General features: G+C 38.2%; 3 protein-coding genes across 12 annotated transcripts in view; 1 reads left to right on the top strand and 2 right to left on the bottom strand.

Moving 5' to 3' along the window:
- Window positions 1–11621, top strand: part of patj (PATJ crumbs cell polarity complex component) — a 120604-nt gene extending 108983 nt beyond the window's left edge. For 7 of the 8 annotated variants that reach the window (XM_027169911.2, XM_027169910.2, XM_027169909.2 and 4 more), the window contains 5 exons: window positions 97–219; window positions 983–1087; window positions 4342–4445; window positions 5054–5177; window positions 7979–11621. In XM_027169911.2, the coding sequence (XP_027025712.2) occupies window positions 97–219; window positions 983–1087; window positions 4342–4445; window positions 5054–5177; window positions 7979–8125 (603 nt within the window). In that variant the 3' untranslated portion in view covers window positions 8126–11621. Of the gene's footprint in view, window positions 1–96; window positions 220–627; window positions 761–982; window positions 1088–4341; window positions 4446–5053; window positions 5178–7978 lie in introns of those variants that run through there. The other variant, XM_047810586.1, reaches the window with a different exon arrangement.
- Window positions 11622–12268: 647 nt separating this feature from the next.
- pdzk1ip1 (PDZK1 interacting protein 1) lies at window positions 12269–14550 on the bottom strand. Its single transcript, XM_047810589.1, has 4 exons — window positions 14335–14550; window positions 13143–13257; window positions 12844–12921; window positions 12269–12734 (listed from the first exon to the last, which is right to left on the bottom strand). Exons 1-4 carry the CDS (start codon window positions 14399–14401, stop codon window positions 12662–12664), a joined length of 333 nt encoding a protein of 110 aa, XP_047666545.1. The 5' UTR covers window positions 14402–14550; the 3' UTR covers window positions 12269–12661.
- A 4741-nt stretch (window positions 14551–19291) lies between these two features.
- tal1 (T-cell acute lymphocytic leukemia 1) lies at window positions 19292–26678 on the bottom strand. 3 transcript variants are annotated; one of them, XM_027170069.2, is made up of 4 exons: window positions 26542–26678; window positions 24032–24632; window positions 23018–23109; window positions 19292–20801 (listed from the first exon to the last, which is right to left on the bottom strand). In XM_027170069.2, the coding sequence occupies exons 2-4, from the start codon at window positions 24517–24519 to the stop codon at window positions 20365–20367; spliced, it is 1017 nt and encodes a 338-aa protein (XP_027025870.1). In that variant the 5' UTR covers window positions 24520–24632; window positions 26542–26678; the 3' UTR covers window positions 19292–20364. The 3 variants fall into 3 exon arrangements, with proteins under 3 accessions (XP_027025870.1, XP_027025872.1, XP_027025869.1); XM_027170071.2 differs by having other exon boundaries at window positions 24032–24528; window positions 26542–26663; XM_027170068.2 differs by having other exon boundaries at window positions 24032–24650; window positions 26542–26627.
- Between the last annotated feature and the right edge of the window lie 183 nt (window positions 26679–26861).

Here is a 26861-nt window from a genome sequence, read left to right as displayed (position 1 = left end):
AGTAATATTGAAGGTATCTCTTGTGAGTGAGACTACAGTACATGAAGTGTGTGTGTGTGTGTGTGTGTGTGTGTGTGTGTGTGTGTTTCCCCACAGGGTCCCACCGATGCTTTGGGGATCAGTATAGCTGGAGGAAAGGGCAGTCCGCTAGGAGACATTCCCATCTTCATTGCCATGATTCAGGCTAATGGTGTAGCTGCCAGGACCCACCGCCTCAAGGTTACAACACACACACAGATATATATCCCTCATGCACACCTTTTACCTCTGTCCTTTTAGATCTCTGTCTTTATGTACAGACAGAAGGATTGTTATTGATAAAGCTTTGTGTAGCAGAAAAGGAGAAGACCACGGTTCTGAATGGCAATGATTTATCAAATGCATGCATTTCTGTTCTTTATAATTATATCTTTGTTGTGTGTGTGTGTCCCCTCCTCTCTCTCTACCCCCCCTCCCTATCCCCCCTCCCTCTCTCTCTTTCTCTCTCTACCCCCTTCTTATTTTATATTTTTATTTTCTGATTGTCCTTCTGTATGTTTCTTATGCTGTATTTGATTTATTTATCTCTTTGTTTATTTGTTTGCTGATTGGTTTGTCTTTTTATTTTTACTTTGTCCATCATTATAGTCTTGATGTTTTTCCCATTTTTCTGTCATTTATTGCTGTATATTTAATAAGTGTTATTCCTTCTTTTTTTTCTTTCCCTTTTTGTTGTGTTAGTAATTATTTTGGATGATATTGTATTTTTTACATGTCCTCTCTCTCTCTCCCTTGCGCTCTCTCTCTCTCTCTCTCTCTCTCTCTCTCTCTCTCTCTGTCTGTCTCTCTCTTTCTCTCTGTCTGTCTCTCTCTTTCTCTCTCTCTGTCTCTCTCTTTCTCTCTCTCTGTCTCTCTCTCTGTCTCTCTCTTTCTCTCTCTCTGTCTCTCTCTCTGTCTCTTTCCCTCATTCTCTCTCTCGCTGTTTCTCTCTCTCTGTCTGTAGGTTGGTGACCGTATTGTGAGCATTAACTCTCAGTCTCTGGAGGGTCTGACTCACGGAGAGGTGGTCACTATGCTGAAACACGCCTACGGCATCATCACGTTACAGGTATATGCCTGATCCTTGAAGCTCACACTTGCTGGATGTTTTTAAATTCTCCGTCAAAAGATCCGATGATATTTCAGTTAATGCCTACCACACTTTGGATGAAATAGCACAGAACATGAGAGGTTATTGATAACTAACATTAAGCCTATGAGTATAGCACATTTTTGTGGAGGTTTTACTGATGAAGGTCAAGCAGAACCTTAGTGAAGGTTCTAGTACTAGTAAAGTTTTCATATGCACCATGTGGTGACCGAGTGCCACACGGGGCCAAATTGCCACCACAGCAATCTCAATTACACACCAGTGCAGATCTGTCAAGCTTAAATTAGTGTAACTCCTCCACACATTAAAACAGTGTGGCTGTAAATCTCTGATGGAGATGAAGGGTTGGCGAGGAAATAATTACTATGGAGTGATTTATATGGACCTTTTACTAGAACATTAAGAATATTAACTGCTTTAACACTGCTGTGAGACCGTTTTTTGGCACAGCACCTTTTATTTGTTTTTGGGGTGGAGTGCATTGTTGTTGTAGTTTTTCAGTCATAATAGTTTACTTGTCTTTTTTAAACCTTCTCTGGTTTCATATTGGGAATTTGAAACTCCAGATAATTTGCTGTTAACAGAATCTTTTTATTTTTATTTTTTTCTGTAACCGAGAACAAGAGCTCCACTAATGTGTGTAAGAAAATAGTACAGAATGATATAAAGTAGAGAACAGGGCTGATGTCTTGTTAGCCCAGAATGTAGATATACAGTACATAGCCATGTCAAGTGATCACAGTTGGCGAAACGTTCCCTGCATTATGTTTGCATTGAGGATAATTTATTTAACATCCACGACGTCATCAGCAGTGATTGAGAAGGTGCACATGAAATGCTCAAGAGATCGAATAAACATACACGATGTACAATACTTTCTAGTTCACTTTTTCTTTTTCTTTTTTTTCTTTTTTTATGGCATTAATTGGAATAAATAGATGATGCAAATATTGTCCAATCAAAATTCAGATCACACTAAGGGGCAACAAAAGCAGTCCCAAAAGGTCTCTTTCAGTGTTCTTGTGTGTATGAAAAAGATTTTTATATCTGTACTCGATCCCCGTGTGGAAAAGAGTTACTAATCTGCGGTAGTCATTTTGGGCCTTGTTTAATATTGTGACCAGCTCTATATTCTCTACAATAAGCATATTACAGTAACTTTACATTTATGACAAGAGAATCTTGAAGAATTGACCTTTTCTAAACAGCCTGTACACTCTTTATAGCATTCAATGACTGATGATGATATATTTTCACCCTGTAACAGTGTGTTTGTGTGAAGGGATTTGAGGAAGGTGAGTTTATAAAGGATCTGTTCTTCATGTAGTGCAGTGTCACTGTAGAGCACGCGCCATGAACCCAAATCTCTGAATTTCCTTTATGCTCTTTGAATTGAAGTGATTCTTTGACCTGATTGCTCATGCATAATGCTGCTTTCACATCTTATGTAGGTTTTAACTCAAGGCTACTTTTTTGTATCTACTCATGCTGTTTTTCAGTCTCCGGTAAATGTCTGTGTTGGTTCTGTCACCCACCTGTATATCCTGAAGCTTTTTCTCATGCATGCTTGTGTTAGAATTGTGAATGAGAGAGAAAATGTGTATAGGGGTGTGTGTGTGTGTGAGAGAGAGAGAGAGAGGGCTGTGTATGTAATCGTGTATAGGAGAATATATAGGATTGTGTATGTGTGCTGATCGCTGACTGTATGTGTATGTTGTACAGTGCAGTGTGTGTGTGTGTGTGTGTGTGTGTATGGATTTATTGTAGTGTGTGAGTGGTTGGTGCTGTGTCACTGCGCTGTTATCAGCTCTCAGCAGCTGTGCGGCAGTTGAGCACGGGTTGCCAGATAATCCCGAGCCTTTATGCAAATGCACTGTTATCTGCCACGCTCCAGGAGGAATGCAGCGAGCTTTCAAACAGGGGGAGCCCTGCCTGCATGCTGCTGATTACACCAGCTAAGAGACCAATTACTATTTACCCCTCTCTCTCTCTCTCTCTCTCTCCTCATCTCCCTCTCTCTCTCTCTCTCTCTCTCTCTCTCTCTCTCTCTCTCTCTCTCTCCTCATCTCCCTCTCTCTCTCTTTACCAAGTCCATTCCTCATTTATGTGCATGTCCTCTCGTCTCTTTCTCTCAATAGCAGGTACATGTGGAATTAACCCAGTTTTCCCCATGTGTCAAATGCCACATGACATCTTAATATTTAGTGATTATTTGATTATTTTTACATTGTTTTGGCCCCTAGAGGTATGCAGTCATATTCACAGAGGCCATGTAGTAGCGAGATAGGATTTCTCTGAATGTTCTTTTAAAAATTTGCACAACTTCTGTGCTCTGTCTCTCTCTCTCTCTCTCTCTCTCTCTCTCTCTCTCTCTCTTTCTATCTCCCTCTCTCCCTCTCTCTCTTTCTATCTCCCTTTCTCTCTCTCTCCCGCTCTCTCTCTCCCGCTCTCTTTCTCCCTTTCTCTCTCTCTCTCTCTCTCTCTCTCTCTCTCTCTCTCTCTCTGTCTGAGATAAGTGAAAGTGATGGCAGGGGAATGTTTCTGCACTTTTCTCACAAACTGGCCAAGTCATTCTTTAATTAGCTTTTGTTTGTTGTTGTGTGTTTTAGTTTTAATTGCCTCATTGTTAATTAAATATGGAAATTAGATTTTTTCGGAGCGCCGCCACCGCCATTGCAGTCATCGGGTTTAATTGATGTGTGGGCAAAATAAAGAAATGAAATGCTGCGAAAAGAAAAAAAAATCCTTTATTAATGCAGGAGAATGGAGACAGGGGGCTGATGAGTGATGGGAAGAAGTGTTTGTCGGAAGATCGATGTCTTTGAAGCAGCGCCTGTCTGTTGAACAATCGTATGCATGGCACCCAGGACAGGAGGGATTAAAGGGGTGCATTTCAACACCCAACACACACATCACATTAACAGATGCACGTTATCACAGACATACAGTCATCTTTATGACACACATGCTTTCAGACTCACTGATATGGAGGTGATGCCAGAGAGGCTTGTTCTGTGTTTTAGCAGGATACTTTTCTGTGTGTGTGTGTGTGTGTGTGTGTGTGTGTGTGTGTGATAGAGAGAGAGAGAGAGAGAGAGAGAGAGAGAGAGAGAGAGAGAGAGAGAGAGTTCTGACAGTGCTTGAATACACATATGTGCGTGTTTAGAAGGTAAATTTCTCATGGGATGTTTGATCTTGTGTGTGTCTGACAGGTGATAGCAGACACTAACATCAGCGCCATCGCCAGTCAGGTGGAAAGCATGTCCTCCAGCTCCGGTCTGAGCACCAACCCAGAGACTTCCATTACAGAGCCAGAGTGAGTTCTGAGACCATTTACTATGAAATCTTGCTCATCCACTACACTACATACTTTAACAATTATTTTCTTTTCATTATTTAATATAAATCTATAGATTAAAATACAAATGTGCTAAAATGCATTTGAGATGTTCTGCTCTAAGATCATTATTTGTTTCTATTAGTGATTGAATTTATAACGTAGCACTGTAGAGTTCTTGGATTTGATTGCCAGAAGCTAGAAAATGTAAAAAAAAAAAAAAAAAAAATAGAAAAAATAAAAAATAAGTCTGCGCATTCTGGTTTCTCCCTAAACGTGATTTTTTTTTTTTGACACATTAACTTCAAGTAGGACAAAACAAGTACAAAATCCTGTACAAACAAGTGTAAACTTTCATGTCAATAATTTGTATCCAATAACAGCTCTTCAGCTGATTTTGCGCATCCACCTCACGTTTCTGCCATGTTGTGCATTTTTCAAGCTTTTCAGCTCAATCCTTTTGTTGATTAGACGATGATTTGTTGTTTAGATAACCGTATAAATGTGCAGGGAGTCAGGTGTTCCTATTAAATTGGCCAGTGTGTATATGTGTTACATACAGTATGCATAATCTTATATTCTGACAGAGCGCCCAAGCCAAAGAGCATAACTCTGGAAAAGGGCTCAGAAGGGCTCGGCTTCAGCATCGTGGGCGGCTTCGGGAGTCCACATGGAGACCTGCCTATCTATGTCAAAACTGTCTTCAGCAAGGTACGAACACGTCCCCTGTCCTAACATGCAGCACGGATCTACCTATCATATCTCAGTACACCTCACTGTCTGACTCCACGTATCGAGTATGAGGACTGGGTCTTCTTTTAGTTTCTGAATTACACACCAGTCAAATTTAACACATTAGTTTCACATCATTGCTGTTATGTACAGGTGACTCTAAATATCACTTTTATATAATTTTAAGATTATTTTCCAAACCAAAACAACCAGAAAGGTACAGAAAATTGGAAAGAATGTTTTATTTCCAATTTTGGTCTTCTCAGACCGTGAAGGATAATGAGAAGTGAATTCTTTGCCCTTTTTCTGCTATAATGACCATGAACCAGCAGGGGGCAGACACGAGTCTGACATCATATCCCTTCTGATGTCAGACTGGGCATCAGAATCACTTTACTCACCAGTAATGATTATATGCTTTTATTTATTTATTTGTTTGTTTTTTATTTGTTTATTTATTTAGTTTGGGGGGAGATCTGTAAGACAGAGGTTTATATATTTATCACTAACCGAGAGAAGCAAAGAACTTTTTTTTTTTTAGCTCAGTATTTGAATCCTTTTTAAATCTGTCTACAGGCTAACATGAAAACATGAACCAATTTTTTATTCTGTCATGTGCAGAGTGATTGTTACTATTAGCATTTGGTAGGAAATCTATTGTAAATGTATTTTTGTGAATAGACAACCTGCAGCTTTGGGCTGTGGAGGACACATGATCTGAGACTAATAACGAATAACGTATTGTTGTTGATAATGTTGATCCTTCGTCAGTGTTTCTTCAGTGCAAGTAATCCATCTCAGAAAACTCTTAATGGTTGAAGAATTCACGGTGCTGAAACATAAAAGATAACAGGAACTAATTTGTTTCATATGCATTTTGCCACTTTTAATATTTACAGTATCACACAGAAGTGAGTACACACCGCATATTTTTGTAAATATTTTATTATATCTTTTCATGTGACAACACTGAATTAGCCATTTTCTCTCAGGTGTGAATGGGGAGCAGTTGTGTTAAATTTGGTGTTATCGCTCTCACTCTCTCATACTGGTCACTGGAGGTTCAACATGGCACCTCATGGCAAAGAAGGACGCCTCTTCTAAAGATGATGCACTAGAAAGGCTACAAACAGTTTGCTGAAGACAAGCAGACTAAAGACAAGGATCACTGGAACCATGTCCTGTGGTCTGATGAGACCAAGATCATCTAATTTGGTTCAGATGGTGTTAAGCGTGTGTGGTGGCAACCAGGTGAGGAGTACAAAGACAAGTGTGTGTTGCCTACAGTCAAGCATGGTGGTGAGTGTCATGGTCTGAGGCTGCATGAGTGTCGGCACTGGGGAGCTACAGCTTATTGAGGGAACCATGAATGACAACATGTACTGTGACGTACTGAAGCAGAGCATGATCCCCTCCCTCAGGAGACTTCGGCCGCAGGGCAGTATTCCGACATGATGACGACCTCAAACACACCTCAAAGACGACCACTGCCTTGCTAAAAGAAGCTGAGGGTAAAGGTGATGGACTGGCTAAGCATGTCTCCAGACCTAAACCCTATTTAGCATCTGTGGGGCATCCTCAAATGGAAGGTGGAGGAGTGCAAGGTCTCTAACATCCACCAGCTCCGTGATGTCATTATGGAGGAGTGGAAGAAGACTCCAGTGGCAACCTGTGATGCTCTGGTGAACTCCATGCCCAAGAGGGTTTAGGCAGTGCTGGAGAATAATGGTGGCCACACAAACATATTGACAGTTTGGGCCCAGTGTGGGCATTTTCACTTAGCAGTTTAGACATTAATAGCTGTGTGTTGAGTTATATTAAGGGGACGGCAAACTTACACAGTTATATAAGCTGTACACTCACTACTTTACATTATAGCACAGTGTCATTTCTTCAGTGTTGTCACGTGAAAAGATAAAATATTTACAAGAATGTGACGGGTGTACTCACTTCTGTGAGATACTGTATATGTTTAATATACATTTAACATATATGTGCCACATTTAAATGGAAAGAAATGATGTGTTGGTCTTTAATTTGTAAAGGTGTAATCATTAAAACTGTGCTGTGATATAAGCGGAATAAAGCACAGACATGCTGCTATTAGAAACTCACATTCAGAGTGTTAACACGTACATAATGCTTTTAGAAAAATGGATTCTCCGGGCTAGAGATTCTGCAAGGTATTACATTGATGTGGTGCAGTGTAATAAAGTTTATGTATGCAACACCTCAGCCTACAAACAACGAAATCAACCCATTACACAGATCATCCATGGGATTAGCTTCAAACAGCAAACCTGGCAACAACAGTGACTAGCAGATTGTTTAATACTGTAGGACACACGTTGCCATTCCCGCTACAAAATACGTGTGTAACTCATGTTCCTGAGCATCTCCACGAGTGTCTAAGTGACCAGATCACAAAACACATTGGACCCTACACACAGCTGTAATTACTGCTGTCCACTTGTGATCTCATCGCCTGAGACAGACGTTAGTTTTAACCATGAACTTGGAGCAATGTGACTTAACACGTTGGTGAACAACTGAGATAAAGCTAGTCTGCGTCTGTGAGTGACATTTTCTGTGAGCGACGATTCCATGCTTGGGGAATTTTGTTACTAGTTCAGTCTTTCCCCTATTTCATCACACATCATTTCTTGGATAAATGACTGGGAATGTACCGATTTAGAGTTTTTTGCTACTTTATGATCTTTCAAACTTTTGATCCTTATGTGTATGATTTTTCATTGTTGTGTGTGTGTATGTGTGTGTAGGGGGCAGCAGCAGTGGACGGACGTCTAAAGCGTGGAGATCAGATCCTGTCAGTTAATAGAGAGAGTTTGGAGGGAGCCACACATGAGCAGGCTGTGGCCATCCTGAAGAAACAGAGAGGGCTCGTCACACTGTCTGTACTGTCTTAACACAAACACACACTCACACACACCAGGACTGCCACGAACTACCCACACACACACAGCTCAGAGCTCATTGCTGTCACAATCCAAGGAGAGGATTCTGAAACCTGTTGTACACACACACACACACACACACACACACACACACACACACTAGAGGGAGTATGCATAGCACCTGATCAAACTTTCCGCAGTAGAGTTCAGAAACACAAACTCCAGCAGAGCTCCGAATCAAATTTAACTTAACCCCTTTAATGTGTGTGCACAGTTTGGATCAGTCACTAAACAAGAAGGGAAACTGCTCATGTCAGACGTCTTCAATCCTTTTGTTTCATGTTGTTATGAGCAACGAGCAGTTATTCGTGGATGTCTCCTTTTTTAATTTATAACACTCTTACAGTCAACACACTAATGGATCCCAGCTTGTGGCTAAGCAGTTCAGGGTTATAACTTGGTGGCTGATCAATTATCTGAGTAGAAAGGTGAAGAAATACCTAATCTCTTTAGGTATGTATGCTTACAATGGACAAGAATTTGGAACCATTTACTTGTACTGAGATAAGAACAGGAAAAGCATTAAAGTCTAGCATTAATGGGCCTAGAATTAGACAGATGAGAGAATCTTAACACAGATGCTGTGCAGCTTCCATATTTCTAACCCTGAAGTCAATTTGAATACTTATTTTATTCATAGATATTGTGAATAATGTACTGTCCTCTGAAAATGTAGCCTAATATGTTAAAGGACGTGTTTTTACTAATGGAGAGCTTAGATGTTTACATTTATACATACGTGAAGCACAGCGGTCAGGATCTCCTAAATAAATAAATAAGGCTGAGACAACAGTAAGGGACTCCGGAGTGATGAAGGAAACAGCTCGGATTGCCCACAGTTTTAAGAATCTATTTTTTTAATGAAAGAGAAAGAGGATTATCCAGTGCATCGTATTCCTTTTTATTGAAGAATCAGTTACTTCACATCCAGTGCGCAACGTCTCTAAGCAATAGACTTTCTCTCACTCATAGTTTTGTCCTGGTGTGTAGATTCATCTTAACACCATCAGGTTCATGTTATTGCTTTGTTCTCAGTCAGAGATTAAGTGGTAGCTCAGTGGTTAAGGTGTTGAACTACTGATCGGAAGGTTGTGAGTTCAATCCCCAGGTCCACCGAGCTGTCACTCCTGGGCCCCTGATCAAGGCCCTGAACCTCCAATTGCTCAGCTGTGTAATTGAGATAAATGAGCTTTTATTATAAGTGAGTTGAGACTGAAGAGGTTTTTAGGTTTTCTTGGTGCAGGTAAACATGTAGATATTCTTGTCAACGGTAATGACATGTGCTTCCCAAAGAAATGATGTTGAAAAACATAAAAAATATATTTTTTCCACAAAGCGACCATTTTGATTTACCTGGAAGCAGTGAGTAACACATGCAGATACACACACGGTTTCACCAGCTGACTGACAGTACAATTTAAGTCACGTTGCTTGCTAATAAGAATCAGTAATCACTAATGAATGTATGAATGTTTCTACACACACACACACACACACACACACACACAGTCCTATATAGAAAACTATAGGGATGAACTGTGATAAGGGATTAGTGCTCAAACCTTTTTTGCTGGCCTTATTTAGATCATGCTGAGAATTCTGTTTGTTTTTGTCTGTGTTGTATATGTGCCCTCCTTTATTATTGTCTCATCAACACTAGAAGCAGCATGATCTATTGCAGCGAAGTGGAGTACTGTACAGCGCAGCGCTCCTGTTTCTGACCGAATAATCATATCAGACTTCAGCTGTCAGATTCACAAAGAATTGTTGTGAACCTTAGTTTTTTTGGGTTTTTTTTCGTTTGTTTAGATTAATTTTTATTAGTCTTTTTTTTGTTTTTGTTACTAAATCTATCATCAGTGTTTCATCATTTAATTGCACAAATCATTTTAATGTAAATATGTAATTTATTTCATTCATTCAGTTCAATTTTGTAGGACTTTTGAACTAGCATTCCTGTCAATGTATGAAATGAAGACGGTGTGTGAAATGCATCGTTTTACACTGTGTGTACCACAATATGAGGAAATCCTGTGTCAGCTGGACTCCTGAGCTCCAAACGGAAGTGTGCCAAATTCTTGCAAGACACCCGTTATGACCCCAGGGTAGTCAGAAATGCACGACGAGACTGGACAAAATGTCCATGCCGAGGTTAACCACATTCTGCATTAGGAATATGTTTAACACATTTTAGTTCCAGCTTTATATGTAACCGAATCAGGAGTAAACACTACACTGGGTTTTCCCCAAACACAAAAAGCTCACTGAACCTACACAGAATCAGGAGTGTCTGACTCGGCTAGGTGTGCACAGATTTGTAGCTACATCTCAAATGGTATTCTTCACATACTTTTAGTGTGAATAGTGTCTTCACACCAGGAAACCCAGCAAGCTGTAATGTGCTATTAATATTCAGGTGATGTACTTATAAAGCCTAAAAGTCAAGTGTGGAACAATGATAACTTTTTGAGCCACCTGAAGTCACTACAGATTGCATTATGTTTATAAAGGGGCGGGTCGTCAGATCACCGATGGCTAATAAAGTGTTGCTAAATAACAAGTACAGTAATTGTGCCGCAAAATGTTAATGAACATGTTACAGATAATAATAATAACAATAATAATAATAATAATAATACAACACATGTTTAAAAACAACACCAGGGCCTGTATACTCTAGTAGGTATATTGTGCAAGTGTATTAGAGTCTAAAATCGTGCCTAGTGCACCATTTGAGTTTTCAATATGTGGTCGAAGTCCTGAATCTTGTGTGTTAAATGAAGTAGAATGCTAATCTCTGTAATGCTCTGACTCCAACACTCCCTCTTTTAATGGTCCTTCTGGGAAAAGTCTGCAGCACTGTGGTTCAACTGGTAGAGGATTTTCCCAGCACAGATATTCCTCACATCAGTTGTCTGTGTCGAACTGAAAAATGTTAAATGCCATGACTTGGCTTCCAGGTGCAGACTGTGTTCACCATGCTGTCTGCCATGAACTCCCTTTAAAACATATGTCTGTGTCCTATGCTTGTTCTCCCTCTCTGTTTCTCCTACTCTCTATCTCTGTCTCTTTCTTTTTGTCTGTGTCTCTCTCACTCTGTGTCTCTCTTGCTCTGTTTCTCTCTCTCTCTCTGGGTCTCTGTGTGTGTTTGTGTGTGTCTCTCTGTTTCTCTCTCTCTGTCTGTCTCTCTCTCTCTGTCTCTCTCTCTTTATCTCTGTCTGTATGTCTCTCTCTCTTTCTCTCTCTCTCTCTCGCTCTTCATCTCACTTCTCCCCTGTCCCAGACAAATACAGAAAAAAAGTCTCGTTACTTGTTCAACTGGAAATGCTTAGTTCAATGGTCAGTCTTTGTGAAATGATCATGTAATGTGAAATCCCAAAGAAACCATGTCAAGATTCATTATATTAGATAATGAGAGATGATTCAATAAACCTGATATCTACATTTATTCACTCTGTCTTTGTTCATTTACACCTATGTTATTTAGGGGTGTTCAGTATTCAGTAATAAAGATGTTGCTTAATTTTTGTTCTCTACCTACATGGTTTATACAATAGTCCTAGCTGCAAGCTTGTCATTTCTATAGCAACAGCTAGGGACTCGTATGGTAGATGCTCCACATTAATGGATTAATGTTTGTTTTTTGAAAAGATTGTTTTTTTCTGTGAATTGACAGGCTGCATTTTTATCTTCTTGCTTCACGAGAGAGACGAAAGAGAGTGTGTTGAGGGAATTACTGTTTTATACCGCTGCTATAATGTAAGTGTTAACAGGAGCTTCTACTAACTCCAAACATGCTGGATCCACCTTGTCAGCTCATTAATTAAACACTTTTTTTTAAACACTTTATTAAACACTCCGGTGTGTTGGAATCAGATAAAACTTGTTAGAGACTGTTAGTGACATTATTTAAAAATTTGACATTACTTTTGTAAAATATGCTAAGTTGTGACTGCCTTATGTTTTATATATATATATATATATATATATATATATATATATATATATATATATATATATATATATATATATATATATATATTCTTGTGTTCACTGCTTTGATAATTAATTATTTGGAGCAGAATGTCCTTTTCCCCCCATTATTCCTAGAAGCAATTCAGAAAAATATAAGGCTGTTCTAGCCTAGTATTATCTATAGGCAAATCAGGATTTCAGCAGCTTGCATTCAGCTGCAGTTCTACAAAGAAATATTGAATAAAATCAATTTACATTTGTATTAATGCATTCATGTGTTTAACCTTATGGTTTAAGTTTAGTCCACTGATTGTCCCATTAGCACACACAGTGCTGACTGGTAACAAATGAGTATGAAATTCTCCCGTGTGTGTCGATTTATAAAAGTACAAAGTATAAAAGTAAGAGAAACTCTAATGATTAATAATTTGTAACTTGTCCAGATTAGATTAGCGTTTACTCCTGGTTCAGATGAACACCGCAACCAACAGACTGTCGAACGTTTTCCCACATTCACATGGCTGTCACAGTTTCTTCAGGTTTGTGAAAAATCACATTCTCATAAGCATTACCGTGCTCATGACTCCTGAAATTCAGAACAAGGTAAGTTATATAGCATTCAGTTATTTAGACTGTAGTGTTTAATGTGTTAATAGATCTGGAAGCATGATGAAGCCATGCATTTAAAATCTTACCTGACTGAATCCAGATTTGTGTTTGACCCATTGGTCATGGCGTATTCGTTGGTTGTTATGCTGACCTTATCCACCTGACTGTTAATAGAGAAGTAAGAAAATGTGTTGACTCAGGGAGTTACTGATTACTCTTTCAGACACATTGCTGTCAGCTTGTACACTGAGCATGGAAGTGATGAGCACTGAAAAAGCTTTAACATTAAAAATCTGCATTTAGCATCATGCTTCACTTTCAGCATTCAGATTTTCTAACCGAGTTTAGACAGAGAAGCAGGCTGATGTAATGTTCCAGTAATTACCTTGAGTCCTTACACCAGGTTTTGTTGACAATGAAGGTAATAAAGACCATGAAGAGGAACACAGCAACAGCGATGATGCCAGTGAGCCAGTTTGGTAGTGCACTCTTAACACTCCCTAACACACACACCACAGTATACACACACACAAAAACATGGTATTGTTCATCTATAAACACCTTCTGATCACAATCCAGGAGAGTGCATACATGTCGTATGTGCATTACATACAACATAAAAGCATTTGTAAATGCTCAGTTCTGATTGGTTCCCCCAAATGTGTTCTGGATGTGTTGATAAATTTTCTATAACACTAAACTCTAATATGTTATCGTTTCCATAGTAACAATTTACACAGGGATTGTAACTTAACAAAAACGGTTACAAAACATGTACAATCATTTATAAGCTGAAGTTTGATGTAATGAGCTGTTTGTTTGGCCTTTTCCAGTGTTTCCAGTGTCAGTGTTTTGTGCCAACACAGGAGAGTCTACAGAAATTAGTGTGGTTTGTCAGTAACTCTAATAAACTTTTTATTTTAATCACTTCACATGCAATGAAAAATAAAGTGTGTTGAGGGAATGACAGCTGGTTATAGCTACACTAACATACATGATAACATGAGCTAACTTGTTTTCTAATGGTGTCTGAAAAACACAATGAAATATTATTGTTGTTGTTGTTATAAATGTCTAATTACTGTCAAATTGCTGCTGTTATAAGAGGAAGAAGACATTACAGTTCAGTACTATTTAATTCAATTCATTTGTATAGCGCTTTTAACAATTCACATCGTCTCAAAGCAGCTTTACAGAAGTATAGAAATACTGTAGAAGAGAAAAAAATAAATGAATATATAAGAAGAAGAAAAAAATAAGAATAAAAATAAATAAATCAATAGATACATTTAAAGTTTAAAATGTATTTAAAAATATTATTATAAAATTTAAATGCTATGATCAAGCCGAAGGCGACATATACGGGATATGCTGATATAGGAAAATAATCAACTTCAGGGCAACTGTTACTGTGTAATGTTCTCTATATTCAGATGCTGGTGGTAAAATAATAATTGATTCAAAAGGAACTCAAAGAAAGCAATGCTAGTTAGACTTCAAGATTAACGTTAATTTAAAAATTAATCATAATTCATTCTTGCTTTAGTGTGACAGAGTAATGTTTAAACAACTCTCACCTGTTTGTGCTGTAACAACCTCCAGCGTCAGCAGCAGGCAGTAAAGCACTCGGACAGCTTTTCCCATTTCAGATCTTTTCAGAAATAATTCTACTGAAAACAAATACCTTACATAAATAGTTTTGGTCTTTAATGTAATACACTAATTAAATGTGATGGTTGTTTTTATCATCAGTGCCTCAGACTGACCAGCAGAGTCATGTGAAGCTCCCTATGCAATGCACACACACCCCTCATGTTGAGTCAATCATTTACCCATGTCATCATTCTCAGCCGTAACAGAAAACTAGTGTTTATTTATTAGTGCGGCTTATTTTTTAGTGTAAGGTAGATGAGGATTCAATTTAATAACTGTGTTCACCGTTTTGTTAGACATACTGTGGCATAGTCGTGGTTTGCACATGGAGGATTTTGCTCTTCCCCAAAAGCAGGAAGCTCATACTGTAAGAAAGTAAACACATTCCATTGGCCCATGCATGTAAGAGATTCTGTGAGGACTTTGGCTCTGTGTTTCATGTGTGTGTCTGTTTCAGCTGGTAATACATGACTGAGGATCACATACAAAAATCAGTCTTGCGTGTCCTCAGAGTTGTACATTAGACATTTGTGTTTTAAACATCGTGTTTAGGCAAAATAAGGCATTTGCCCATTAACTCTGTGTAGCGTTTTCTGCGATTGTGATAGTGTGTGTATAATTGTAACTCCCAATTCCTCAAATGCTGAGGCACGATATCAAAAAAGAAAAATTAGATGCATGAGATTTTTTTATGGCTGAGGAGAAAGCATCACCATGTGAGAGGCTTGATTAACAGAGCAAAGTGGAGGGCCAAGGGGCGGGGCTGAAGGACAGCAGGATCCGCCCCTTCAGCACTCAGGGGACTCATGAGCATCCTACAATCCTGAAGAAATGAGTCTGTCTCTCCAAGGTCGTTTCACCACCAGCCAAATTAGCAGCTCTTTATGACCAGCCAAACTGTCCTGCCCTCTCGTTAACACACACACAACACACAGTGGGCTTCTCCCCAGGGGAACATGCAGCGGTGATGGCTGAGCAGATAGCCATGAGAGAGCTGTGAGCTGGATCTTTCCAAAGCAAAGCTCTGAGAACCAATGGCCTCCAGGTTTCACTGGAGCGCTCTCGGCCCCTGGCGGGTTGAGGGAGGGGTCTGATAATTGAATCCCCCCCTCCTCGTCTAGTTATCTGTAATAGGCAATGATGTTTTTTTTATCCATCCATGAGGACGTCCTTTGTTGTCACCGAACTCCTCTGAGATCCATCAATCTCTCAATGCATCCGTGTTTGTGTCTCTCTGTCTTGCATTTAGGTTTTTGGTGGGAAAAAGAGGAGGAGTGTGTGCTGCAGTTAATTAAAAAGGGAAACACTGCTGTCAAATTCCGGTCAAAAAGAGCTCATGTTGAATCCATCACTCCGGCTGTCGTTTCGAGTGGTGAGATGCACAGACAAGATGAATAGAGGGGCTTAATAGAATTAGATTGTGCTGGAGGTGTTTGATGGTAGATATAATCTTTAGTGAAATATAAAGCAGCCACATTTGACAGGTGTTTTTAGTATTCATAAACAGTAATGATTGTCAGAGTAGATTTATAAATGGAGAGGAAATACATTATTCTCCATTATTATTGGTTCACACCGAGATGATTGGGTCAGAAGGTGTTGATCAATTTCCTATAACAGCAGCACTGACAAATGTAGTGTTATTTAGAATTATATGAACATGCATTATGTTTCTAACAGCAGCATCAATATTTGTATGATCAATGCTCCACCTAAACGAATTATTCAGAATTATTGATTGATGTTGAAAATCTGTGGTGTTTATTCAACATTTATTCCCGTATCCTTGCTTTGTAACGGTTACAGAATAAGCAGTAACTGTTTACAGAAAGACAGGTTCGCAGATTCTAGCTTAACCTTCAAGCCGTTTTTGTTATAATAACTTGTAGAGGGAAAAGAGGAGCTTTTGAAGGTTCAACTATTTATAACTGCTGTAACATAAGTGAAGTTCCGCAACGTAAAAAGTAAAAATGCATAACACGTACAGCATGCTGTACTTTACTGTAGAAAAAATTGTTAGCATTGGCAAATTTCTGTGGTAAAAAGAATGTTGTTAAAATGATTAACATCATGTTTTTGGCACATCGTCATGTCACACATTCAGTATATCATTCAAGCACAGCTACAGTTTTGATCCTAGGTGGAAAATATATGTACCAATATATCCTGCTGTTGTCAAAGTTTAGTACAATGAACACTGACTTTTCTGTGTTTAGACACATAGGGAAAAGCCTGACAAATAGTGTACAGATCTCTGTATCTGATGCTGTGTTAATAAACCACTCAGTCAGTAACAGTTTCTTTCTACATGGATGACTGATGGAGCAAAGTGCAGCTCATGGAGTCGCACTGCAGTGCTGAGGAGGTCCGGCTCTGTACTACCTTCTCTTGCTCAAAACACACAATTACACTCCCCAGGTGTGGATAGCTCTCTACTAACTCTTTCTTGCTATATACATTTTAGAGAATTACATTTTTATTAATTTTATTCTGCAGACACTTTTATCTAAACCAAACACACCATTGGTTTAACAAGGCTTGGATTTAGTCTATCATCACTCGAGTCTCTGGAGCAAGAGCACCAACTGGATGACCTTTTTTACCCCAGTAATAGCATTTGTACAATGAAGAAATAAAGCACAGAATAATAGATTTTTTTTTATAAACAAGAAATCATAATTCATTAACTTATTATTTCATATTCAAAATGGGAAATACTTTCATTCTTTAACAAAAAAAATTAAAAAAAGAAAACACGGCTAGATATAAAATTGTATGTTTCCATGCCAACCCCCAGACTGACTGACAGCCAGCAGTAAGTGTAGTACTGGATTGCATGGTACCATGCCAACCCTCAGAATGACCGAAGGCCAGTAGTAAGTGTAGTACTGGTTTCAATGTCATTAAAACAAAACAAAGCAAAAAAACAGAGTGATGTATGAAGTGAAATGTGCTAATGCTGTTATGCTAAATATCAGCAGTCTTGGACCGTCACTTGTCCAGTGGACAGTAACTAACTGTAGTACAAAATGACTTTAACTGATTAACATTGTTTCTCTCAAATATGACTGTCATGCCATGTCAGATCCTGAGAGATACTAAACAACTCGACATGGTTTGATTTCAATCAGACTCTTGATTAATGTGTGCAACTTTCTTGCTAGATGAAAAGATCTCGGACTGTCCATAATGAATGATCCCCTGATTCAGGCAGTAATTGGTCATAAAGATCAGGAAAGGAACATAGACAGCCTACAGGCTTTTCAGTTAACACTGGAATGTAGATAGAGAGAAATAATACTATACAATAAATGTGTGCTTCTTTAAAGCACCAGCTGTGGGCTTCTACAGTATGAGAAAAGGAATAATAATCTTTAAATTGACAAAATCCTTAAGTATTTATAATTCATATATTTTATAACTATACAAGCTCTATATAATCGTCTATACACTACATCTACCACTTTCTGGCTGTATTAGTAGTAGTAATAGTAGTAGTAAATATGTATGTATGTATGTATGTATGTGTGTGTGTGTGTGTGTGTGTGTGTGTGTGTGTGTGTGCGTGTGTGTGTGTGTGCGTGTGTGCGTGCGTGCGTGCGTGTGTGCGTGCGTGTGTAAACTCCCAGTGATGGTGAGAACTGTCCTTGGATCTCTTTTTCACATTCCCTCTGCAGTCTCTCGAGACCAGTCGGCCCACCAATGACTTTTTTATTGGCTTTGATCCTTATCAGCGATTTAAATCCATAAAGCCAGAACCACTGCCTCAAATAATAATGACCCTCTCTCACCCCTTTCTCTACACTCCTGCTTCTCACTCACGGCCGATGGTGTGTTTACTCCATTTTAGTCTAGTTTTATTTTGTAGAAGTGTATGTGTGATTTGTGTGCTTTATGCCATATAAGAATTCAAATCATTAATAATCTTTTTTTTTTTCTTAATTCACTATTTCACAATGATGATTTTATTTGTTTATTTATTAAATAACATCTATGAAATGTTTAATAAAATAAAGGTCCCAATAACCATAAATAGTATAATCTGGATAATAATGCTGTGCAACAACATATCCATATCTTTACAAGAAATCTCAACAAGGTGAATAACAACAGTCTCAGTTCTGCATCCATACCAGTGACAGGAAGGTGATCAGTTCATATCCCAGGACTTGAAGAAAGCCCAAAGCTGTGAACTGCTCAGCTTTATGGTCAGATCTAGGTTAAAGAGTCAAATACAAAGTGTATTTTATATATTAAAGAGGAATAGTAGAAATATGTCTTTGTTTTATTCAATTATTCACAACGAAAAAAGGCAAAATTGAAATGAAAGCATTTAATTTCAGTATCTTTTTTGGTTTGAAAATATTTTGATATAGTTTTTTCCAATGTATAGTGGAGCTGACTGTATGTGCCAAACACACATAGAATTAAATGTGGACCTGAAAATGTGTAAAATAAATAAATAAATAATTTAAATAAAAAGGGTAATAATTGTGTATGTTTTTTTTTTTACAGGTTTCTAGTCTGCAAGCATTTTTGGAATACTATATCACACACACACACACACACACACACACACACACACACACACACACACACACACACACACACACACACACCATGCTGGCTGATTAACCTGAAGTGACATCATGGGGAAATGAAATGGCCTCTAGCTCTTGTGAACAGATTCATGGTGTAAGTGGCACTTAATTAAAAACAGATATCTTATTTTATCAGTGTTTTGTTCATAATTATATGGTGAAGTGCCTGTGTGTGTGTGTGTGTGTGTGTGTGTGTGTGTGTGTGTGTGTGTGTGTGTGTGTGTGTGTGTGTGTGTGTGTGTGTGTGTGTGTGTGGTAAAAATTACTATTAGACTTCATGTTTGTTTGTTCATTTTTATTTCATGTTCTATAAAATTCTGTAAGATATAACATTGCATGTTTATAGATAGATTTCATCTTCACCTTACAACAAAGGTCTGTCTACTAAATATCACATTAAAATAACAGCTTTGTTGTTTTTTTAATACACAAAGAAAAAAGAATTAAAGGTACCAAGACTGGTTACTCAATAGTCTGCTGAAAAAGCAGATCAATTGGATAAAATTTAAATACTGTGATAACACACTTACTGGATTCTTTAAGAATGATTTAGGTCGGGATATGAAGGACAGGGGAAAAGAAAAGGAGGTGTTATTCATTGTACCATAATCACAATGAAGATGAACAGTACAGATGTGAGGGGTTCAGCTTTAGATACACATGTACAACATTTTTATGTTTATATATGTACATTTGGAGCGTCACACTTGTACCTCTGACCATCACAACCTTCTTACTTATACATATTTGTTTGTGTGCGGATGAATGTGTAGGTTTTATCAAATAAGGTCATATATAAATGCCATTTACAAAATGGCAGCTTTTGTTCTGCATTAATTTAGCTGCTAATGTGGGTACAGTTATTAACATGAGTCTAATAGAATCATGTTCTGTACAAATAAAATCGTCTGATCAGCCTCCAACACCAGTAATAGTATTGTCCATCATTTCCCACACTGATGGAGGATTAAGAAAAAAAATCCCTGGGATATTCAATGGGATTTTCCCCACACAGCATTTTAAAAATCACTCAAAAGTGAACTCAAGTGTACCTGACCAAATGATGGAGCTGAATTCTAGCAAGGGTACCGTTCTGAAAATCTGGCTTGTGTTTCAAATCCATGCACTCTTATCTCATGGACCAAAAGCTACCATTACCATTCCCCCGTACCAGTGTTTACCCATAGGGGCAGTGTCCGAAATGGAGAGGAGGACAAGACATAAAGAAAAGTGGGGAAAAGACAGTCATGACTGCACACAACGTGAACATCATCACAGGTCTATCAGCTTCCATGAAGCTCTGTATCCACACCACAGTGATTTGCTCAAGTCTCTTTCTCTATTAGCACTCAGTCATCGCTGGTTACTGGTGTCCACAGTCATGGCCGAGTGGTGCAGTCCTCGTCCAGATGCTCTGGACTCCACCGATGAGTCCTGCTCTTCGGTGAAGCTGTCCGGGCTTCCATCTCCATCCAGCAAGCTCCCGCAGCTGGAGTTTGGACTCAGCATGTCTTGCAGGAGGTCTTCCCTTACCAGACCCTCATCCCGTCCATCCCGCACACGAGCTGCTGCCTCCCCACCTATCAGGTCATCCTGGTCATTTAACAGCTTTGCCAGGAAATTGATGTACTTCATAGCCAGACGCAGGATCTCATTCTTGCTCAGTTTCTTGTCGGGAGGATGAGTGGGGATAAGCTTGCGCAGCTCAGCAAAGGCACCGTTCACATTCTGTTGCCTCCAGCGCTCACGGCTGTTTGTGAAGATGCGCCGCACAACCTTCGTCTGTGAACCTGAAAATTGAGGAATAGCGTGAGCATGGTATACTGGAACTCTGGTGATATCTGATCATCCTGATATTGGCTTTAAAATCTCTTTTTAGTACAGATGGATTCCAGCTGAAAGTAAATCCTTAAGGTGCTACATTTTGAATGTTTATACCACTTTATACCACTTATAGCAAACCAGTATTTCTGAATGGCTGACCGACTTTAACAGGACTTAGCTTGTGAATCCACATCTGGTGCAGAGTCCCTTCTCTCCTCAGCTCACCGATAGATAAGCTCTTTATCTCAACCTATTTAGCAAAGAATTAATTAACCTTTCTATTATCTATGGCATTTTACATTCAATTATTCGAGCTCATTTCTCATCCTAGACAGCTCTTTTGGAACAGAACCAGCTCTGTCTCATGCTGCAGTTAATAAACTGATGAGTGAGTGCATGCAGCTTGGATACGTATTATTAATCAGGCAGAATAATAGAGCATTTTATTAGAAAACCACTATTTATTAGGCAGGCGTGCATTCAGCAGCACATTTTACACTTCAGTGAGTGTTGCATTCGGTTTTATTTCCATGCGAACATTTTTGGAATTTCTAAACATTTCTGCTCTTGAATCCTTCTCTCAGCTTGCAGCCAATCACTTTGTCTCACATTTACATTTTTATGGCTGGCAGCTCTGAAGCTCCTATTATCTGCACCCAGCAAGACCTCTAGGGGTGAATGAATTTCTGTATAAGCTGTTAAATCTTTGAGGACATATATAAACACTGTGCTAATTCAACATTCCTCAATTCCTTCTACACACAACCCTGCTGGTTGTTGAATGAGTGAATTAATGAAATGCACTGATTTACTTCAAGAATATAATTAACTGAATTTATATAGAGAGATCAAAACCACCTTTAATATATGGGCACTGCTTAATATTTACTCTGCACTGCAAATATTGTTCTGCTTTTTTCAAGTAACATTTTATATTGAGGATCGCTTATATAATATTCATATTATTAATGTCCCTTAACACATTAGTTAATAACAAGGAATCTTAAGCATTAATACACCATCAATAACAGTAACAAAGCAATCCCGACCAAAACGCACAATAATTCAAAGAATATTTTTGTATGTTAATGATACTGACAAAAAAATAAATGGTCATTGTTGACACCTGGAGACCTGGAGCTCAGTAATTTATCAATATATAAACATGTTAAATAATGCACAATTATATGGGTTTCTTTTATTCTTGGACTGAATAAACAGTCGGTGTAGGTGTATATCTCTCCAACATCTGTCCATTAACGCGCCTTAGTGTATTTGCTACAGTGTGGTCTATTGGCGCTGAAGTGCATGTTAAATAATACTAGATAATAATAATACTAGTTAATAATAATGCTAGTTAAGGGAACCATAATGTTACCAGTTTTTCATTGATAATTTCCCTCTATACATCTTTGACTAAATAACATCAGATTTTATGATGAACTGCATGTCTGGGATTTTATCCAGAGCTACAGAAGCTTTATGTTTAATTATAGGATAATGTTTGTTAATATGACAACATGACGAGGTGCAAGGATGAAGAAAATGATTAAAATCGTTACAAAAATATTACTTATTAAAATGAATCTGATTTAAATATAAATAATACTTCAAGTCATCCTGCCTCAATGCCCGATGACGCCTGATGGCACAGGCACAGGATCCCCGTGACCCGAGAAGTTCGGATAAAGCGGTAGAAAATGAATGAATGAATGATGAATAATACAAGTCTGAATAAGAATGAATAATACAAGTCTTACTGAAATCTACATATATAATGATAAAGTTTATAATAGCTATCATTGCATTAAAAAGTAAACAAAAAATCTTTGCATGGCTATAAAAAGACTAACGGAGAATATTAATAGTCTTATTAAATCATTGTCCACAGGTTATAAATCTCTGCGAATCACTGTCTGGGTAAATATTTGTACATTTTCGATAGAAGGTTGCATCCAATTAATTTTATTTAGCAAAATTTTGGTTCATTCCCTTTTTACAAATTCAGAAAATGGAATATATGAATAGAAATTGCTGATGAACGGTGCTGAGGATTTTAATGCTTTGTCTGGTGTCAAGAGAAAAAAAGGTGGACATGAATGGATTCAAATGAATGAATGGCAAAAAACATTTACAGCCAAGAGTAGCTTAACATAGAAACAAAGATCTAAAGTAGTCTTACCATCGTTGATCTCAATCTCGTAGGGCGCAGCTCTGCGTTTCAGGCGGTTACTGGGGTACATGCCGTACTGCTCCGCGTCCCCGGCGAAGCCACTGCACCGGAAATGAGGTGAACCATCATTAGCTCAGCTGACGCAGAATTCTATGTGCAATAAGGCTTACTAACGAATGTATGCTACATAATACAACTTACACATTCGAAAGTGTACTGTAAGTTAAAATAATGTCAAATGATAATAATGTCAAAATATAGATATAGAACGCTATCTAATGTAACTATATGGTGATGTGTGTTAGTTACACCTTGCTGTTATTCTGCATTAACACTGCATTCATTGAGGTTTGGTAGCCTTTTTATAAAATCCCTTGTTTTTATTATTATGCACCATTTTAATTTGAGTAATAGTCAAAACGTTAATACCACATTTATTTGTTTATTTGTTTATTTTCTTTCTTTTTTCTTTCTTTCTTAAAACGCTATGCAATACCATTCAAAGTTGTGTAGGTTACTGCATTGTAAGCTATGAGCTAAGCTTAGACACTGCTACTGTGAGACACACAGAAATAGTGCATGTGTTTAAGTCTTATCCTTATCAAATTAAATGGATAATATAGAAATACATAAATGACCAGTGAGTTAATATTGAGCTACATTTTACAGTCTTGAAAAAAATTCTTTACTTTCACCATATTGGCACCAAAAGAAAAGGGCACAGGCTAAACACACAGTACAGAAATAGTCTTTTAAACTGTCTCTTTCGTTGTCTTTACAAATAGATATTAGTAAAATAAAGCTTTAAATATCCATGCGATCTTCTTGATAAATTATAGACTTTAAAGAAAGAACACATGCGTTATTGAAGGTACCACCCCAGGTACCACCCCAGAGAAATACAGATGTATCGTCTAGTTCCTTATTTGATGTCAAAAATATATATAAAAAAATCGAATCAGACTCAGTAATAGTGGAAAAAGCAGAGCATGCCTGTATAAATTCAGTAAACCCCGAGCTTACCTGTTGAGAGTGGCGAGCGGTTGCGCCATGTTGCTGTAGAGCATGGCGCGGGCGGGCAGAGCAGGGAATGCGGCTGGACTCAGCTGCACCATTCGCTTGGCTTCGTTTAGCGGCTCCCTCGGGGGCAGCGGCAGAGGAACTGGTGGTCTGCGCAACTCGGTGGTCTGCACCGTGTGTCTGCCGTTCGTCTCTAACTCGGAGCCTTTTATATCGCCTCTCGTGGCCAGCTCGATCACTGCCACTTCCTGTTTTGGCTCGCAGCCGCCGTGCGCCGTTTCCTTGGCAACGCCATTAAGGAGGAGTAGGTGGGCGCCTCTCCGCACGCTCTCAGCAGACTCGGATGTCGTGCGCGTCGTGGTGGTGGTCGTGCCTTCCTGTTTCCCGTGTGTCTCGCCCTCCTCCCCATCAGTGTCGCATCCCGGTGATCCGCAATCCTTTTGCTCATCCTCACTACTTCTGGCGCGCTCACGTTTAAGTTTCTCCATCATCTTGTCTCTCTGCGATGCGAAAGAATAAAAGCAGCACTGTGGCCACAAGTGTGGGATGCGTAATGGATAATCCAAAGATTTCGCGCGTCCCCGTCGGTTCACCTTAAGAAAAGCTGGAACATGTTCGATCACTGGACAGTGTGTTTACATCGGGGGGGAAATAAAACCAATAAATAAAAAAAACTGTGCATCACACCATATATGCAGTGTTCAGACTCAAATCCTGTCAGTCCTCTTTGCGCGCCTGACTGCAAACACTGACAGTAGTACAGCAGTACAGTATATAACAACATGAGGATGAGCGTGTGTTACATAGCACAGCCCATGCACATCATCACACACTGTATACTAATGTGGCGCACGGATTTACTCTAAATATAGGCAGGTATAAATGTAGGCCAGCTTGTGTAAAGTGCATTACTAGCATAAAGAAATTGGACCAAACATGTCAGGCAAACTGTATAAATATATAGTTTATATATTCCACAAAGATACAAACATGCTCGTGTATTGTGTAGAAATTATTCTCAAACAATATAACTTATTTGAAATGGATTTAACTTGTTATTTTAACCAGAACGAATCGAAAGCAGAGTCAGGGCGCGTTCATCTAAAGCTGAATCTATTACATAAATATTGTCATATGGCTTAAACTCGCATAAGGACCAAGTGTCTTCTTTTCCTTTGCGTGACCTTGTTCCATCATATCAATATTCTGGTCATGGTGTCTGCAGATAAGGGAGCCATACCAGTGTCTCAGTCGACAGGGAGCTTATCTCTCTGAAACAGTGTTTCTTGGGTACAACAGAATATAATTTTAAACCGCCCCGCTGTATAGGCCACAATGCATTTATAATCATACTGTACCATAATGTAGTGCTTTTACCATACAGGGCCTTATTTGATTGGGGATACTCACAGTATAAAAAGCAGTGCTTGTTAATAATGATCATAATTCTTAACACGCATTATGAAGTATTTGATAATGTTATTAACGCATTGTTTTATATAAGTTGCACAAATTGTCTGTTTGAATGTATGAAACTGTCTAGTTATACTTCAGCTTAAGAAATTGCAATTCTGACATTTAAGACATTTACAATTCTGCATGTAAAGTTTTGAAAATAATTTCCTTTTTCGACAAAAAACTGTCACTGAAAAAAATAAAACAATAAATGAAGCATTTGAATGGTCTAATATTCAACATTAATTCATTTATGCATGAGAGTTTTTTTTTTTCAAAATTGCATGAAGAAATAAAAAAAGACTGATATAATATATTAATAAATTAGAATGACGACCATTTAAATCCAAAATTGTTATAAATTGTCACTTAAAAATGGATTCTACTTAATAGCTTAATAAGAATTACTACATTTTGGTCAATAACATCTGTATCACCCGCACTGATACAACAAAAACTAAAAATGTATATGTTCGAATTTAAATTTTCCACAAAATTAGGATTCATCTTATTTATTTTTGATCGAATGATTGCAGTTTTAACAGTAACACATTTTCTGTTGTGTTCTCCCAAACACATATGAATAAAGAAAGAAAAAAATTGGTATTTAGGCAACCAAAAGAGCTTTAGTTATTCTACATCTAATCTAAAATCGTTTTGAAGCACAATGCTGTTCAGGATGTTATTTAATATTAATATTCTCGTGATTGCTTTGTTTTACCGGTTCATTAAGCTCAGATTCGTTCGATCAAAAAAAGTGCTATTTGAAACAATCCCAATATCATAGATGCCATAGAATAACCTGCTTCTTATTCTTCATATTTTCCAGCCTAATTGCATTATAATAATGAACTGCTAAGTGCACATCCGATAAAGGACTGGGCCTGTACGGGATCTCCAGCGCAATTTAATGAGGAAAAAGAACAAAATCGAATTAGAATAAAATGAAATCTATTAAATGACGATACCACCTAATTAGCAGTAATTATTAGACTCTGTCTGAGATAAATAGCTCTGAAATATGGTTAGGAATATGTAGCTTGATATATTGGTCTTACCGTGCTCGGGCTGTGGTCAGTGTGAGTGTGTGTGAGGAGCCATTTTGTGCAGGCTCGTCCATGTCTGAGTTTTTTTTTCCATGCACTGTGTGGAAGTGGGAGTGAAGCTCTCTATAATCACCCCTCACACACTGCACAACAACACAGGGGCAAATGTGGCTGTGCCAGATAAGGGCCCTAAAGCCATTACTTATCAAACCATTCATTATTATTATTATTATTATTATTATTATTATTATTATTATTATTATTATTATTATTATTATTAAATGTAAAGGAGGCACGAGAAATATATATACTTTTTATTGTAAATGTATATG

This window comes from Tachysurus fulvidraco, chromosome 2 (assembly GCF_022655615.1).
Source record: "Tachysurus fulvidraco isolate hzauxx_2018 chromosome 2, HZAU_PFXX_2.0, whole genome shotgun sequence".
Classification (NCBI taxonomy): Eukaryota; Metazoa; Chordata; class Actinopteri; order Siluriformes; family Bagridae; genus Tachysurus; species Tachysurus fulvidraco.
Note: the sequence above shows the minus strand (reverse complement) of the source record. Positions and strands in the feature narration are given on the sequence as shown.

Bases quoted from the DNA above. Each gene is read 5' to 3' on its own strand.
- pdzk1ip1 (XM_047810589.1), bottom strand. From the start codon at position 14,401: ATGGGAAAAGCTGTCCGAGTGCTTTACTGCCTGCTGCTGACGCTGGAG. The intron at 12,922-13,142 runs GTAATTACTGGA...CTCTATTAACAG, and splicing joins ACCTGGTGTAAGGACTCAAG to TCAGGTGGATAAGGTCAGCA. The intron at 12,735-12,843 runs GTAAGATTTTAA...TCTGAATTTCAG, and splicing joins ACAAATCTGGATTCAGTCAG to GAGTCATGAGCACGGTAATG.
- tal1 (XM_027170069.2), bottom strand. From the start codon at position 24,519: ATGATGGAGAAACTTAAACGTGAGCGCGCCAGAAGTAGTGAGGATGAG. The intron at 23,110-24,031 runs GTAAGCTCGGGG...TTTCCGGTGCAG, and splicing joins CCGCTCGCCACTCTCAACAG to TGGCTTCGCCGGGGACGCGG. The intron at 20,802-23,017 runs GTAAGACTACTT...CTCAATTTTCAG, and splicing joins CGAGATTGAGATCAACGATG to GTTCACAGACGAAGGTTGTG.